Source organism: Rissa tridactyla, chromosome 2 (assembly GCF_028500815.1).
Source record: "Rissa tridactyla isolate bRisTri1 chromosome 2, bRisTri1.patW.cur.20221130, whole genome shotgun sequence".
Taxonomy (NCBI): Eukaryota; Metazoa; Chordata; class Aves; order Charadriiformes; family Laridae; genus Rissa; species Rissa tridactyla.
Window position 1 is genome coordinate 46,582,169 of NC_071467.1, and position 16,522 is coordinate 46,598,690.

General features: G+C 40.4%; 1 protein-coding gene across 4 annotated transcripts in view; it reads left to right on the top strand.

Annotated features, from left to right (window-relative positions):
- LOC128905057 (ethanolaminephosphotransferase 1-like) overlaps window positions 1-16,522 on the top strand; it is a 57,709-nt gene that overhangs the window by 32,203 nt on the left and 8,984 nt on the right. For all 4 annotated transcript variants that reach the window (XM_054190471.1, XM_054190473.1, XM_054190474.1 and 1 more), the window contains 2 exons: window positions 4,519-4,627; window positions 15,039-15,087. In XM_054190471.1, coding sequence (XP_054046446.1) covers window positions 4,519-4,627; window positions 15,039-15,087 — 158 coding nt within the window. The remainder of the gene's footprint in view (window positions 1-4,518; window positions 4,628-15,038; window positions 15,088-16,522) is intronic.

Here is a 16,522-nt window from a genome sequence, read left to right on the forward strand (position 1 = left end):
ATATCAGGTTTTCTTTTGACAAGCAGCTTACAAAAGTTATGCTGAAATATGTTTCATATGACCCTTTCCTGGGAAGTACTGTGGCAGACGGTGTTTCAGGAACAGGCAGGGAAATCCCAAGCAATGCAAGTGCACATCACATCTTTAAAAAACTTCCATGTCTTCTGAGGGTCAAAAAAAAAAGTCTCTATTAAAATTAAAAATGAAGACACAAATGTGTCATTCTTTGGTCATGCTATCAGGATTCAGAATCTTTTTTTTAAATTTTAGTTAAAAAGATAATTCGCTTTCCAAGTTTTTCTAAGAAAATTTGAAACGTCTGTGGAAAGCATAGCCTGTCCTGTGAAGAAATGATGTTGTTATTTAGTTCCAAAGGTAGGAGCACGCTGGAGTTGTGGAAGTAAAAGAAGGCATGGCGGCGTGGAAGCAGTGCTGGCCAGGCCATGGTGTCTGCTTCCAGCTGCCTCCCGACACAGCTGGAAACCCGACTCGGTACTCGGTTATCTGAGGGAAAGCCCATAGTGTATCCATGTGAAATTTAAGCAGGAGAACCCACGGTGTACAGTCTCTTTTCTGGGGCAGATTGCTTCATTCTTAACCCCTCAATTATGATTCTACTCAAACCTTTCTTGGTTACTTCATCTTCCACATGCCTTTAGCTGTTTGCCTATCACATCCTGCATATCTAAATGCAAAATAACCTTTTTAAGACATATAAAACCCGATTTTTATAGGCTAAATTTGCCACCTTTATTTATTGAGAGAAAAAATACTGAGAAAAAAATTTAAATGGAAAAATTACCCATCACGCTAAAGCGAACTCCTATTGAAATGGCTTGTAGGAAATGGTCAGGTTTTACTTTTTTAGGCAAGTGTCATATTTATTTTCAAAGGAAAAAAAGTAACCTTGTATTTTAAATTACTTTGCTCTCTAGATGTTCAGTTTGAGCACTATGTTAATGGAAAATATTTAAACACATAAACAATTAATGCTACTGGAATATGCTAGTGAAATTGAATATTACAGTAAAATAAATGTCATTTTTGCAGAATCATAAAGAATTTAAAAGCATAGCCAGTATATTTTAAAAAATATATTTAAAAAAAGATGAGAACCCATGTAGTACATCATACAGCATACTCAATGTGCCTGTTTGTAAAACAGAAATGGGAAATCATTAGGGAGAAAAAAAAATGTATGTACATACCCAATCTTGAACATTTTAGTCACAAAATTTACACCTGCAGTAGTGGAAAGACATGAAAGAGATGATGATTTTAAAAAATCAAGTATTTTAGAGAACAATTAAAACGATAGAAGCTAGGAGATTTTGAGGAGTTATACTGCCTTATGGTTATACAGAATTCTCCCAATGCCACGTTAAAGAAGTAATATTTTCCTGAGTTTAGTGGGGGAGAAAGGTGACTGTTGTTGTGATTTACAATGCTGTGACAATACAGGGAGCCCCTGTTTCAAGGCCAGCTGTCCTGCTGTTCAGCTGCAGGCTGCCATATCAAAGTGCCTACAAATTAACACCATGCCAGGTTTTTGTCTGCATTAAGAGCTGTTGCCTCCTCATGGATAAGGCCTTGAGAAGCCAAAAAATTTGCCTGGTCAGATGCTGCAGCGAGTTGGAATCCAAGACTCTATCTATCTGACACTAACTTGCTACATAATCCTTACTTGTGTCGTTTAATTTGGACCTCTCATTTTACAGAAGGTTGTAATTCTTTTGACTTGCTGAAGACTAGATTTATATCTGGAAAGTACTAAAGCCGATCGATGCTAGAGAGATAAATAAAAAACCTGTCTGTCTTTTCTTAAGTAGAATTATTCAGTTGCACTTGGGAACACTGCTGTACATTTGGATTATTATTTTTTTACCAGCAGTGCCTTTGAAAACAGTCATAAGTTTATGCAGCTGACTAACATACTTAGCTTTTGTCTAATAATTTTGACAATCTTCAATTTTTTCTAACATAGCTTAGATCAAGGGACACAGCCATCTTCTCGTCCTTCCAGCCTTCTAAAGGAGGTCTTTGAGACTGCCTCTGTGGACTCAAAAGCGATACTTACTGATTTCAGTGATACCAGGATCTCACTTATGAGTCCTTAAAAAACAATCCACCAAAAATTTGAAGCCAAAGAGCATTTTTCAAACACAACGTAGAATCATAGAATGGCCTAGGTTGGAAGGGACCTTTCAGATCATCTAGTCCAACCATCAGCCTAACTCTGACAGAAACCGTCACTAAACCGTATCTCTAAGCACTATGTCTACCCGTCTTTTAAATCATCTGTTAAATAAGAGGGAATCTCAACCTGTGAGTGCTGCATCACCAAATCCCAGGGTAAGGGCTTCCCCTGAGGGAGCTGGTTGCACCAACGCTGCTGTTCCTAGAGGTGTGCTGACTTCTGACAGCGATACGTACTCATGACTGCACTGCCAAAAGTACCAACCATATTAACCGATAATACTGAAGTTCCTCTTCTATCACTTGGCCAAAAAAAAAGTCTGTTCAGCATTCAACGTGTGAGGGTAAATTCAGGCTCCATCAAAGCCAGTTGGAGTCTTGCCATCAGCTTTGATAGGGCCAGGAGTCCATCCGTCATGTCTTATGGATAACAGAATGCAATTTCTTCAGAAAGCCAAATGTTAGCTCTCTTGTAGTTGGTTATAAAACCCATTATACCTGTCCTTCATTTAGACAAAAATTTGACTCACTGTCTTCAGTGGCCCAAGATATAACTCTCATACTAATGCCTGCTCTTCTCCATTGAGGATCTGTTGTGCTGCTTGTTCTTGCAGAGGCAATTCAACCATACAGTTCTGCAATGCCCCATTCAAGCAAAACTCTTTAAAAGTTACGTACTGATAGGGCAAGAATCTTTAATTTAGATACAGAGAAGTAAGTGAAGTCAAATATAGTGATATTTAAGTGTAATAGGGAGTTTAATGGACATCAGTGTTCTGCTACTAACCTGTGATCTTAAGCAGCCAGCCTGGTATCTAGAAAAAAGATCTTCAGTGGACCTTTAAATTAAAGCAATTAATTTAACTTAGAAGACTGGAAATGTGTTTTTTGAAGTTAAAAATGAAGAAAACCAATAATATAGTAAAAAACAGGTATTTAAAAAACCTAAACAAAAAAAGGTAAGATCTATCATATGGGTAAAACTGTAAAATATCTGTCATCCCAGAGTGAGAAGCTGTATTGAACAGAAAAAAAAAAAGAAAAAAAGTTACAGAATGTTACCTGGAAATAGATATATGAACATAAAATCTTTTAAATGGCATTATAGTTAACATAGTTAATAATTTAGAGCTGAAATAAATGTTTGCAGTTCGCTGTTAATTCAAGTCTAGAATAGTTCAGGAGGTTGAGACGTGTAAAATGAAACACCTGGCTCCTTATGAGTCCTATAGCAAAACTAAACAGCTGAGAACAAACCAGCCTAGAGAAAGAGCTGGGCAGCAGCCCCGATAGCCAGGTGCCAGCGGCAGAAGGGGTGCAGGGGGTGGGTGGCCTGTGCCGAGCCAGGAAGCAGCTTTCAAAGGAGAGGGGTGTCCCTTGAGGAGGTGGGATCAAGGGCGCAAGGGCTTGGGAACTGCTGCATCCCGGTCAGTGCTGCACTTGCAGGTTACACACCTAAAAAGGTAAAACTTCAACAATTTGTTCCATAAACCGTCAGTTGACAGTGCTGCTGCAAGCAGTACAATGGGTGTGAAGGTTACAGCTACAGGAGCTATAAGGTTTTGCTTGCATTAAGTCTTCTGACCTCAGCTGGGTCACAAAATTAACTCTGACGAGGGAGAAGAAACTACGTTTACATCACTACTGAAACTGGTGGTACTTCAGCATGTTCAGTGACTCACGAGTCTTGTATTTGAGTCCTTTCACTCCTAATGAAGTTTGACTACTTGTTTCTTTTCGTGTCCTGTAATGATGTTAGCTGTCAAACAAATTAAAAATCAGGGAAGACTTCAGCTCCCTCCCCTTCTTTTTATTTCTTCATATTCAATTGATTATTTTGTTTTTATTATTTCAGATGAGCTTAGATTTTTTTCCCCCTCTCAGTTATTCTGATATGATCAGTTCAGGGGGCTGAGCTGCAAAAATAACCACATTGCTAATTCTGAAGTCTGTACGCAAATACAGGAAAGTGCTTTGTGCAATGGGGCGACCTGGCATTAAGTAGGGATTTAGAAATTAGGTGTTTTGAAAAGGTAAGTCAGAAATACTTACCACATGCCAACAGACGCACACATTAGCTGGGAAGTTGCTTGCTTACCGTATTTCAGGTGTTTAAAATAATTTTGTTGGTGACCCTGGCAGCTGCTTCACTGCTTAGAGGTAATTGTTTTGGGATGGCAGCATAAGGTCCTGTAAAGTGGAGACAGGAGGAAAATAACCGATTATTTTTTTTTTTTAATCTTGTATTAGCATTAAGATGATAAGTGAAATTCTGTGCCTTTAGAAGTAAAGAACTGAAAATGCATTATCTTTTTTCTATAGGTATTAATAGCAGCATATCTGCTCACGGGTGCTCTTGGTGTGGAAGTCTGGCAGAAGCCTTTCCTGTTTGGTTATTACATTACGGACGCATTAGTAATCTTGCTTATAGGTAAGTGTCCAGATCCATGCAAAATTGTACTGCTTTCTAATTATTTTGATTAGATATTTCTTATATTTCCTTCATGCTTTTTTTTTCCTTTTCTAAGTTCTTTGCTCTTCTGTTCTTTAGAATTACTTTCCAAACAGAAGTGATGCATTTTTGATACACAGCAATAGCCTGTTTGCTCAATATATGATACCATCAATGTAGTTTGAAATAAGCATTGAAAATTTTTCAGTTGCTATAGCCAGGCTGAGAACAAGAGCAGTTTTGTTTCAACAAGTTAAAAACACGGTAATCTTAGCTAAAAATGTGTGTACGCAAAACGGCTTTGATGTGTTGCTGGGAAGGTGAAGAAATTAGCATATAAATGTTAGGAATTTTTATATAGGTATACAAGTGATGAGAAGAGGGTACCAAAAGACAGTCTACACTTGCATTCTAAGAAATGTCTTCATGCCTTGAGTCAAATGGAAAGCTTGGATATAGATGTTCACACAAAGTTGACTCTGACTAGGAGCTGTCTGAGCATTCTGGGGGCGACTTTTGAATCCACTGCATTGACACGTGCTCTCACCACCCTTTCCCCTGGTGAGGTCTTCAGCAGGTACCTCCTCCAGCCTCAGCGCTGCTTCCCAGAATTCCCAGATTGGAAAGGACCCTGCATTCAGGCTGTGCTCTCTATGAGCAGCGTGTACAAGGACATGGTTTTGACAGTCCTTTGTGCTTTACCCAGACTATAAAATTGACCATGTGTGATGAAGATGGTACAGTCTTTTTTTTGGTCAGGTGTGTTTTAGGCACTTTGAGGAAAAGAAAGAAAGGAAGAGGAAAAAGCTGGTTGCCTTTTCAGTAGTACACGAATTATTCGGCTTGACCGAGGTGTAGCTATGCCATGCCCTCTGGTGGCTGGCAGGGCAGTGAGGGATAGGGAGTGATTTGTGCTCTGGAAGGAGCACTGCAAGTCCAGCAGAGATGGATGGTGGCAGGTTAGGCCTGCGCTGGTGTTAGGTACCAGCATGGGCCAGTCCATTGAACACACTCGTTCTGTGCTACCCACGTCTCTGCTTTTGTTCCTGCCACTAAGGCACATGACAGCCTGTTCAGTGAGTACACCGATGGCTTCCCTTGCGCTTGGGAAGCCATGGATGAAGGTTTAATTCAAACTGTTCAACATATTAGGCAGGTTTGTGGTAGGGAAACATGTCAGTGTCATCAGATCTGCAGAAGCGAACATCCTTTTTCATACTCTACCAAAAACAGCTGCAAAGGAAGGTTTGATGGACTATGCCATTAGCATTAGAAAGAAGTACTGCTTCTGTCTCATGTGGTACACTTGCATGAATGGATCCGTGAGCAGAGAATTGAGTATTTCTTCCATAATTGTCCCAAGCAGAGTAGCCATAAGTAAGAGTCAAAAGATTTCTTTAAAAACGTTGTCTCTCACATGTTATCCACAATGCCATTAACAGGGCAACTTTTGCAGCTTAATTATAGTTAAAAGTATTCAAGAAATTATCTTGGTTGACTCTATATTACAAAATTGTCACAGTGCTTAGTAAATCTCTTAAAAACAGGCATCAAATTTAAATAGTAAAAAAGCAGTATCTTTCCACTGAGGATCACGATGATCTAGAAAGCACTGCCATTTCACCGTAAGTTTGAATATCAGCTCAGCAATAGTGATTAAGGTGGTTATCATTGGATAAACTGTGTGCAGTGAATATGGATAAATAACATTTTTAGAAGCTTGCAGTAAATTGCAGGACCCCACTGTGACTGCAGAAGTATCAGTCTAACCTACACCAAGGGCTGAGCAGCTGGGAAGATTAAGTTATTTTCTCCCTTAGAGAGGCTGCAGCAAGTGTCTTGCTCAGGCGGATCCATTTGTACCAGAGAACCCACTCTCTGGTGTGCTCAGTTAAATGCCTTTGTGGCTAGTTAAAAAACAAAGGGATGTAGTGGGCCTCTGATTCATTTTATGAGTTAGTTTCCCAGGACCCCGAGAGGAGCCATTAAGCCGTAACTGGCTGTCCTTAACCATCTGATGTCATTTAGTAGTCACTAGTGGTCCTTCTAACAATGAACCTGTAGCTGCTCCATCAATATTTGGCAGAGGTTTTGCAAGTCATTTCGTGCTCTTACTATTCTGTACGCAACAGGAGTTCAGCTGCGGAGCCGTCACTTCTCTGAGAACAGCTGGGCTTCAGCTAGTACCTTCCGTAGTGGGAAGAAATCCAAATGAGATGCACAAGGGTGGAGTTTTTTCAGATGTCTTTTCTGGAGTTTCTGTGGGGGGTAAAAAAAAAAAAAGCCCACGTATAACCTAAGGATGAACTCTGCAAAAGCACTTCCTCAGAGGAAGCTGTGGTATCAACCAGGTGACACTCACTCACTGAAAATAATGGAATTTTTATCAGGTGCCAGAACACACAAAGATATACATAAAAGTGCAGCAGTACCAACGTTTAGATTAGATGTTTTACAAAAAGCGCCCAAGAGAGAGCTTTACATACGTCCCTGGGAACCGCCTAGCACACTGTGAACACCTGTAGGAGGGCCAAGTCTTGGGCTGCTGAACAGTGACCTCGGAGGACTCCCCTGTGAAGGAGAGAAACTTTTGCCTGGTATTTTATGGGAATTTTTCAGCCAGGCAGTGAACAGAAACCCATAATTTTCACAGGCAGTGAATGCAATTCCATCCTGCAGCTCCAAAACACACACCTAGCAGAACACCAAACAAAGGAAAGCGGCCACTCTCCTGTTTCCAGAGTGTATTGTCCTGGCTTCTAGACAGAAATGCCTTTTCTCTCCTCAGATGAAAGTAGCCAGACCTTTCTAAAATTATGTGCCTGTGTGCTCAGCTGGAACTAATTACCTGTGCTCTCAGCAAGGCTCCTGTGAGTGACACTCCAAAAGCTCTCTTGGGATTTAACCACAATTGTCCCATAGCATTATCTGGCTAACTAGGGTCCCTTCAAAGGGCAGCACTGGGCTGAGAGCTATCATTTATTTTTGCCCCTCTAGGGTATCCTGAATGTCTAGCGTTCCCTGACACTGTGCTATCAGGTTGAGAACAATATAAAATATTTACAATAAGCATTTTAAAACAGTCAGTTCCCCACATAAAGTCTAGCACCACGAATGATGCTATAGACTTCATGAGAAGCTTTTCACTGACAGGTAAACATTGGTAATTCAGGGAGCAGCATTACTAATTGATGATGGTTTCTGTCTCACATTGCAATTAAATGACCTGTAATAGGTGCATGTTCTGAATGAAACATTTCCTATTCTTGGGACATTCATACTTGCTCTTTCTGAGATGGATTTTGTAATGTCAAATAAAATTTGAATTTAGGCTTCAGTCTTCTCTTCACTGGAGACATTTATATGTCTGATTTCCTCCACCTGACTGTTCATTTCCATGAAACTTAAAAGGAAATTTTGTTTGGTCTATTTGTTCAGAATTGACCAGAGTGCTCAGAAGTTATGGTGGGATCCACAAAACCAGGCAAAGTGTTATCACATCAGCTTCATTCCTTAGGAAGCCAGGTTAGAAAAATGATTCCTGGATGCACAGAAAGATTCCTGCTCCTCCTTGGTTTTAATTGCAACCACAGGAACAGGCTTTGTGGTTAAAAGACCACTAAAGGATGGAGGGGATATGTTATACTTCATCAGTGTGCAGCACATGGGTCAGACAGTTCTGTAATCCAGACGTGGTAGCACATTTGAGACTACTCTATCTGGTCAACAGTGCCCAGATCTGACTACTGAAGCCTGTGGCAAAGCTGAGACAAATTTACAAAGTACAGGTTTGAACATGAAATGTGAACGGAGCACTAATATCTGTCCGAGATCTGAAACTTGAACTTCCTTTTCAAGGTGAGGCCAAAGCATTCAGAATTTTTTCCTATGATGTGTATTGGACTGGGCTCTGTGCTGACTTTTGCAGAGTGTGTGTTCCTTGAGATTCGCTCCTCTGAGCTACTAAAGTATATAAAACAGGGAATAAATACATAAATGAAAACATAATTGCAGGAAAAAACTAATGATGAGACCAAGCAGCAACATTTGAAACATGCCAAGTATTTGAATTCTGTCATAGTCGGAAAGCACAGTTAGCCATCTAAAATGCTGCCTTGTCCTTAAACTGTGTCCTGTATCCTATGTATTAAAGGAGAACACAGAAGTCCATACAGTGGGTAATTATACAACAGGTTTCCCTTTTTTCGGTGTCACAAAATGTTCAGAAGGCCCTGGCCAAACAGCCATGGTCTGACACTAACATTTCTTTGGTTAGGAATGGATTATTTTTTTTGTCCCTAGAAATATACCCATAATTTTATTTGTTTGAATATCTCTGGAAGTCCTTAAGGCTAATCCTTAGCAGAACATTTATCTCCTATAGATCCGTTCAGCATATCTGCATCCCAGCAGGCAGGCAGCTTTCTTTTGGCTGGAGCAATCTGAACGTGGTCCTCAACCCCTGCTCCAGGGAGCTGCTGCTGGCCTTGGAAAGTCCTGGAAAACTTGTGATCCTGTGAGCCTCCACAGACTCCACCTCAGGGGGGTTTTACAGCAAAGCAAAGCAACAATCACAAAGTCAACTCAAATGCATTTCTGACAGTGGAAAGAGTTTTTCCTTTTCTTTATTTGCATATATTACTTATAAACTGTTTCTGCCTCACAAGCATAAGTCATTCTGTAGTGCTTTCCTATAGTTCCCCTTGCAAAGTGGCTGATGATTCTGCCTTACTGATGGACAGTTGAATGATGAGATGTTAAGCGATATGTTTTCAAAACGTTATCGCTCCGACAGGCCCTGACTGGCTTTGTTTGAAAAGGGTGGTTAACACACGTTGGCTTCTACGTGTCTGTCACCAATTTAACATTTATTAAAGCATTGTTGTGACAGATTGTACGAGACTTTGTTGAAGTAAAGGGTGTGAAATACTCACCTGTCACTCGAGATATATACATATGTATAAGAAGCAGCTGAGTTCATGGTTGGAGTAACTCGTCTGAACCAGTCAGAACGATAACCCAAAAAAACAGAGCTTTGAAGGCCAGAGGCAGAGCAGTGTCACGGGCTGCTAATCACAAGTGGGAGTGGGTTTGGCGATGTTAGCTGTGAGGAGACATTTCACGGGCAGTGGGAGCCCCAGAAGAAAGTCAAACAAGGCAGCTCACCTGGCGGAGTCCTTCTGGGAGCCAGCCTGGGCTGTTCACATAAAGGCACCATCTCTCTGGTGTTCGATTCTTGCTGTGCCCAGGAAAAGGGAATGCTGCGGACATGCTGTGTGAACAGGACTACATCAAAGAAGCATCTACATCCATAAACTAATTTCCCAGTCTATAAAAAATCCCTCCAAATGCTAATTGTTAGCCTACAGCTCAGTTAAGGAGAGATAAATTAGACATTGAAAATAAGCTATAAAATCAACAAGCATGATAAACGCATCCCTTTACAATCTTTGTACTCAAGAAGAATCTTAAATGCTAAACGTCCAAAACGTACATCAACTTTGTGCATGAAGACAGTGCTCATGTTTACACTGTGCTCTTAATCCCTGTAAAATCATTTCATACTGTGGAGATCTGTTTGGCTGTATTTTTCATTCGTCCTTAAATTGCTTAATGTATTCAGACTTTACAGGCTCAATTAAGTCTGAAAATTATATTCTAATTTTCTAAGGTTTTATATAATAATAATAAAACATAATTTTATAGTTAGTGGACAGCTCAATATGCAATTATCTGTTTAGACAGCCAATTAAAAGAGTTGTCTTCTCAAGACATGCCTGAGAAAATCACACTGCTCCATAAAAAGCTGCTGTTCCAGTTACAAGTGCTTCTAAATGCTCACCTTTTGATGAAGCTTGCTTTCAGGCACTGAACAGTGTGCTAAACATTCACCGTGTTAACATATTTCCATGTGTGTAGCTGCTCTAAATGTGGAGTAAATTTGGGAAAAAACCATGGGAAAAGTATTTAAAGCTTTTTTTCCAAGCTAATATTGAGGCCTAAATATTTTTAATTTTTTTTTTTTTTTTTTTGTCTAAGAAAGGTAAATGATGTATTTGACATCCATTTCTTTAAAGCAAGCATTGACTATAATGAACTATTAACCTAGAAACAGAAAGGCCAGGCAGTATACTGAAGTGGGCCGTGTGGAGGTGTGGGCAACTGAAGGATGAGAGGAGGGTGATCATTTATAGGCTGAAATGCAACTGCAACCGCCTGCTGTTAAAGAGTTGGTTTTTACTGAGCTCACCTTCTGCACTACGCCCAGGAGGAGCTCTGCACACCCTCCCTCACTGCCTCCCAAATGGGAGGATGTTTCACTGCTCCTGGGGACTCTTTTGTGGGGGGAGCGCTGAGGGATGGAAGGATCGTTATTTTCTTGATGAAATTCCCACAGTTTCCAGTGCAGTGTTCACCTAAAATTACATCCCTGTACTGCATGGTCTTATTTTTTAACTTTTAACTATCAGGAAGAGCCTATTCTTAACAAATAATATTTCAATGCTTTTCTTAGGACAGTTCACTTGTTGGGACCTTACCAACAAACATGATTTACGATAGCAAAGGTGGGGAGAATAGATAAACAGCCAAGATAAACATTGTCCTTCCTTTGAAGCAGTATAATTTGTTTAAAAAATGGTGGTTCAGGTGTCTTGGCTACCTGCTTGGAGTTCCTACTTTATTTAGTGGAGTTTACAGCCTGTGAGGTTTGGTGTATTCAGGAACCTGGCTACCTGCAATAGGCTTTTTAGCTTTGTCTTCGCGCCAGCGTGGGGCTCTTCTGTTGGTTACTGAAATAGCGTTTTCCAGAACTGAGTGTAGCATCAGCAGTTCGTTCCTGGCTGTACCCTCTCTTTCTCTACAACAAGCAAGTCTGCATTTTGCAGAAATGCCTACATGAACTCAGGTGCAGCAGCCACACTGGGTACCTGCAGTTTGTCACAGAATAAGCATAACCTGTCTGTCTGCAGGTCTTCAGTAGTCTTTTAGGGCACAGATTACGATGCCCTCCTGTAAATAAACCTAAATACATTACTGTTAGTTTAGACTAACACAGGGATCGAATGGACCGTGGTATCCCTCACTTGCTAGCACTTTTTTTTTTTTTTTTTTTAAATTCACCCAGCAATATCACACAAGTAACATCTCAGAGTTTTGGAACTGACTTTGAAAGCACCAAAGGAAATGTAAAGCTGACACTAGAATTGATGGGAATTATCTTTTTGATCCGTTTTACAGACATGTATATATAAAAATCTATATGTATGTGTGTGTATGTATCTGTGTGTTTATGTGTGTATATATATTTGGAAAACAATATATAGCTTTATTTCTGACGTGTCTCTAATCCTGGATTCGTGAATGCATTAGTTTTTGTTTGCTTGTTTGTTTTTTAATATGGCCAAAATAATTCCTGATAAAGAAAGAGCTTTGCAAATGCTTATTTCTCTGAAAAGGCAGTCAAGATAGTGCAAGGCAGAGGACTGACCATAGGATTGTACCTAAATCCGAGGATTTGGTCTTGATACCTTCAGCCTAGCTTGACATTCCCTGTGAGTATCTGTGCCACCCATCTGTGCTTTAGTATTTCTGCCTTTAATACAGGCCTGTGTTCTTACAGTTGGGTCTCAGAATTTAAATCAGCTGGAAAACGGGGGAAAATATTAACGGAGAAAATAAAAAAATACTGGAGCAGCAGTAATACTTCTAAAAGACTCTTGACGAGCTCTGTTTTCTGCAGTGTGTTAAAAACGTCTAGTACACTAAACTTTGTTTTTTTGTTGTTAATGATTTTAAAATAAAATCCGTGCTTTTAGGGCATTAAAAAAAAAAAAAAGGAAAAGCTCCATCATCATCACTTGGGCAGTGCCTGGGTGGCTGAGCGCCAGAGAGGCAGCAGTGGCTTTGCTTTCCAGGCTGCACCTTTTGTTCCCCAGAGCAGCAGGGAATGGCAGCAATGCGGAAGCAGCAGTTTAGCTCCTGGGCACAAAGGGATCCTTAATGCCAATTAAAAAGCAGACTTAATGAGTACCAAAAGCAGTCGTCGTCCCCCCCCCCGCCCCCCCAAGCCACACCTCCTTAGCTAAAAAGAGATGGGAAAGCAACATGTAGTAGGAAATGATGGAATTTTGAAAATCCCATAAGAAATGGGGGAACACCCTTTGCCTTCCCTACCGCATCCTCAGCTCTTGCTCTGCTAAAGCTGTATAAAAAGCTGGATAACAATACAGAGGAGTCACTGGTGTAACTGCCCCATTCGTAAAGTGGCTTTTAGCTAGCTGGGGGATTGTTTGTGGTCAGTGTGTTATTTCTAACTAAAATGGCACTTCATAAAAATAACAAATTGTTGGCAACCATTGCTCTTTGAATTCTATTTCTAGTTCTAGTCTCTATTTCTGTTCCTCTCGGTTGCTTTTCTCCTAACAAATCAAACTTCAGGATTGCAGCAGGAAATTTAGATTTAACCTCAAGAGTCAATGTTTTGTCTCATGTCTGCTCTAATGTGATACAGATGTTGGAACTGCTGTACGTAACTCAAGATTTTATTGAACTAGCCCTCCCTGCCTAATAGAAAACATAGCTAACCGGAGTGCACATTAAACACAGATCATTCTGAAGGCACTAAGCTTGCGAATTTTCGAAATATATTTACAGAATACTTGGGCTATTACTTCAATTGCATATCCTTCAGCTGTTTGATACAGAGATTCTGCTATGGTAAAGAAGCAAAGTCCTAGATCTTATTTGCTTTAGAAAGCAAAACCAAGGAGTAAACACGTAAAAACGCAATACCTGAAATTATTTACAAGCTGGATATTCTCCGCCCCACCCCCACCCACCCCCCACCCCCGTTCTTTGTTTCTTTGTTTTCTCCTCTTTATCTTTAAAAGATAATCAGAAAGACTGGAGAAATAGCTTTTCCATTGCATCCCTTTTTACCTCTGTTTTCCGACAATCCTGATCTCCACTATTCCTGCTTTTTTAGTTTTTCTTCTCTTGAGCTGCCACTCTGGCCAGAGCGTGCTAAACACTTGGGTATGTCTTTGATGAGGACTGAACCATAAACACTAAAATTTCTTCAGAGTCTGCTATGCCACATTAGTCCCAGTACAAAGTCATCTGAAATCAGTTCTTTCCTCTGTTCATTCTTATTTTTCCTTATTTCTAATAATGAGATTAAAGTTTGCCACTTTTCTGTGCAAACAGTACACTGTGCTTCTTAAATGAGATTTTTTTTTTTTTAGGGTAAAACCAGAAGGTTTACAACATCAAAGTGCTTTTTCTTGCCCATAACAAGATAGGAATTATGTATTAATTTAGTGCACCAAAACTAATCCTTATTCCTTATAATATAAAAGCTGTGTGGAAATATGGTACGCAGAGCAATCTCCAAGCAGCAAACAGACCAGGGAAAAGCCCTCGATACACAGAAAGCGGGGGAAAAAAAACAAACCAAAACCAAAGAGCCGTGCAGGGAAACACATGGGAAATGGGTGTCCCGTTAAAAAAAGATTATAAGTATTTTCACCAGTTAGACTGACTAATACTGTTGCTTTTTTTTTTAAACCTTGAAATTGCACTTCTTGCTGGAAGTCCTCTTTGACCCTTGAGTGGACCAACATATTTGGGATGTGGGTGTTGGACGGGGTACAATGGGGTCTTCAGGCAGCTCCAGAGCTTTTATCTGCTGTGTTGGCTGTACCAGCAGCAATGCAGATGGACACGGCGCTAGCAAAGGCAAATTCCTTGTCCTTCATGGGTTAAAGCTAAGCTCCAGAAAGGTCATAGCTGTATTAAAAAAAAACAACAGTAAAACTCCTCACTCCTTCAAATAATGGCCGTAGCACAAAAATTAATTAATTTCAGCTGTTGTATCAGCAAAGCAGATCATTAGCTGGACCTTAGTATATTGAACTATCAACCTGTTATTTCCCCAGTAATGTGGGCAGCACTATTTGAGGTTAATTGTCTTTATATATTCCATTGCAAAGCTTTTGGTGTCAGGCTTGGTTTTTTATCTACATGAACAGAGAGCAGTTCATGCAGAATGGGGCTGTGATCTTTCTTGGGTCCAGCAGAGCAACCCGTATGACAAATAACCGATCCTACCTACTAACTACATACTCCTTTTTTAAAATCCTCCTGGTCTTCTCACTCATTACACAAGAAAGTCTGTATCAGCAACTATTTCTAGCGGCTAACTTTTGGAGAAATAAGGAAGGTTTTATTATTGCCTAAAGCTTCCAAACTCAGTCTGTATCCTGTAATGAGTACGGGAATACTGAGTCGGTTTTAAAATAGCACACCGGCTCTGTTATATGAGAAAACTCTGAGGTCATCAATGTAGCAGGACCATAAATCACTACATATGAATCTTTTTCTCTTCCAGGCTTCAGTTTATTTCTTTCATTTCCACAAACGCTATACAACATTCACAGGTAAGTTAATTAACATTTAATAAGTTCTATCCCCTCCCATTTAATTCTGTATGTTTAACGGTTTCCTCACTTGAGAAATAAATTTAGTGCTTGAAGTAGCCTAGCTTCTTTCAGCCAAATGCTGACCTGATTAATGTAATAAAAGGTTTTTCTGGTCAGTTTCGAGACATTTTTTTTCCCATGTCTATAACTCCTCTCCTTTTCCTTTCACTTGCCATTCTCCAGGCGGGCTCACGCTGGTCCTGCATAGCAAATCGACGAAAGCTCTGTAGTTATAAACACTGCATTTTATTTGCAGTCAAATGTGATTTGTAACTTCTACCCGCGCTGGGTAAAATTCTGTAGCTGATCATCCTGTGCTCCGTGAAGTACTTTACTGTTCTCCACATCCTTCTGTAAAACTCTCCTCTGTATGAAGTCTGCAGATAATTGCCATCAGATACAGGCTCGGCAGGTGGCAAGCTGTGATTACATCTAAGAGTTGGCTTGCTATACCTAGGAATTTTATACACGGTTAGTTTATACTCCGATGGCCTATTTTTATTAATGCTGCCTGCCTTCCTCTAGTATTTGCAGGCTCATCTCACTCTTCTGTCACATCAGGTCTCTCAGATCCTAAGTGTCCTGGAGGAGGGACTGTCACTGCCTGTCTTCAGGAATTAGTGGAAATTAAATTAGTATTAACATTTAAATTTTGGAGAGACTATAAGACAGTAACGCATTGCGCCTACACAGCCCTTTTCGTGTTGCAGTACTCAGTGTAGTTAATAAAAGCATGAATAGCCCCGGGTTTGGGGCAGGAAGAATGGAGAGCTGGGTGGTGTGGGGCAGGAAAGGCTAAGGAATCATAGAATCATAGTATTGTAGAATCATTTAGGTTGGAAAAGACCTTTAAGATCATTGAGCCCAACTGTAAACCTAACACTACCCAGTCCACCACTAAACCATGTCCCTCAGCACCACATCTACAGGCCATCACCTCCAGGGATGGTGACTCAACCACTTCCCTGGGCAGCCTCTTCCAATGCTTGACAACCCTTTTGGTGAAGAATTTTTTCCTAGTATCCAATCTAAACCTCCCTGGCACAGCTCGAGGTTGTTTCCTATCGCAGGGTAGGCTCATCCTATCACTTGTTGCAAAGAAATGAACATTTCCTCATTATAATTCATGTACTCTGGAAAAGCAGACCCACAGAAAGGCTGGACTTTGGGTCAGGGTGTGGGGAGCAGCAGCAGGAGAGGGCTGGGGACCAGTGGTGGAGGGGACTCTGGTTCGGGGAAGACGGGGAGAAGGAGGACAACATCTTGGGCATGTCAGTCCCTGCAGTAGCAGCATTTGCCCCGATGAACATTTAGTTTTTGCTTTCTTTCCTCTCATGTCAGGACTTTTGTTTAGTGTTTTCCTTTTCAAGTCATCGCTTGACATAGTTTCTCT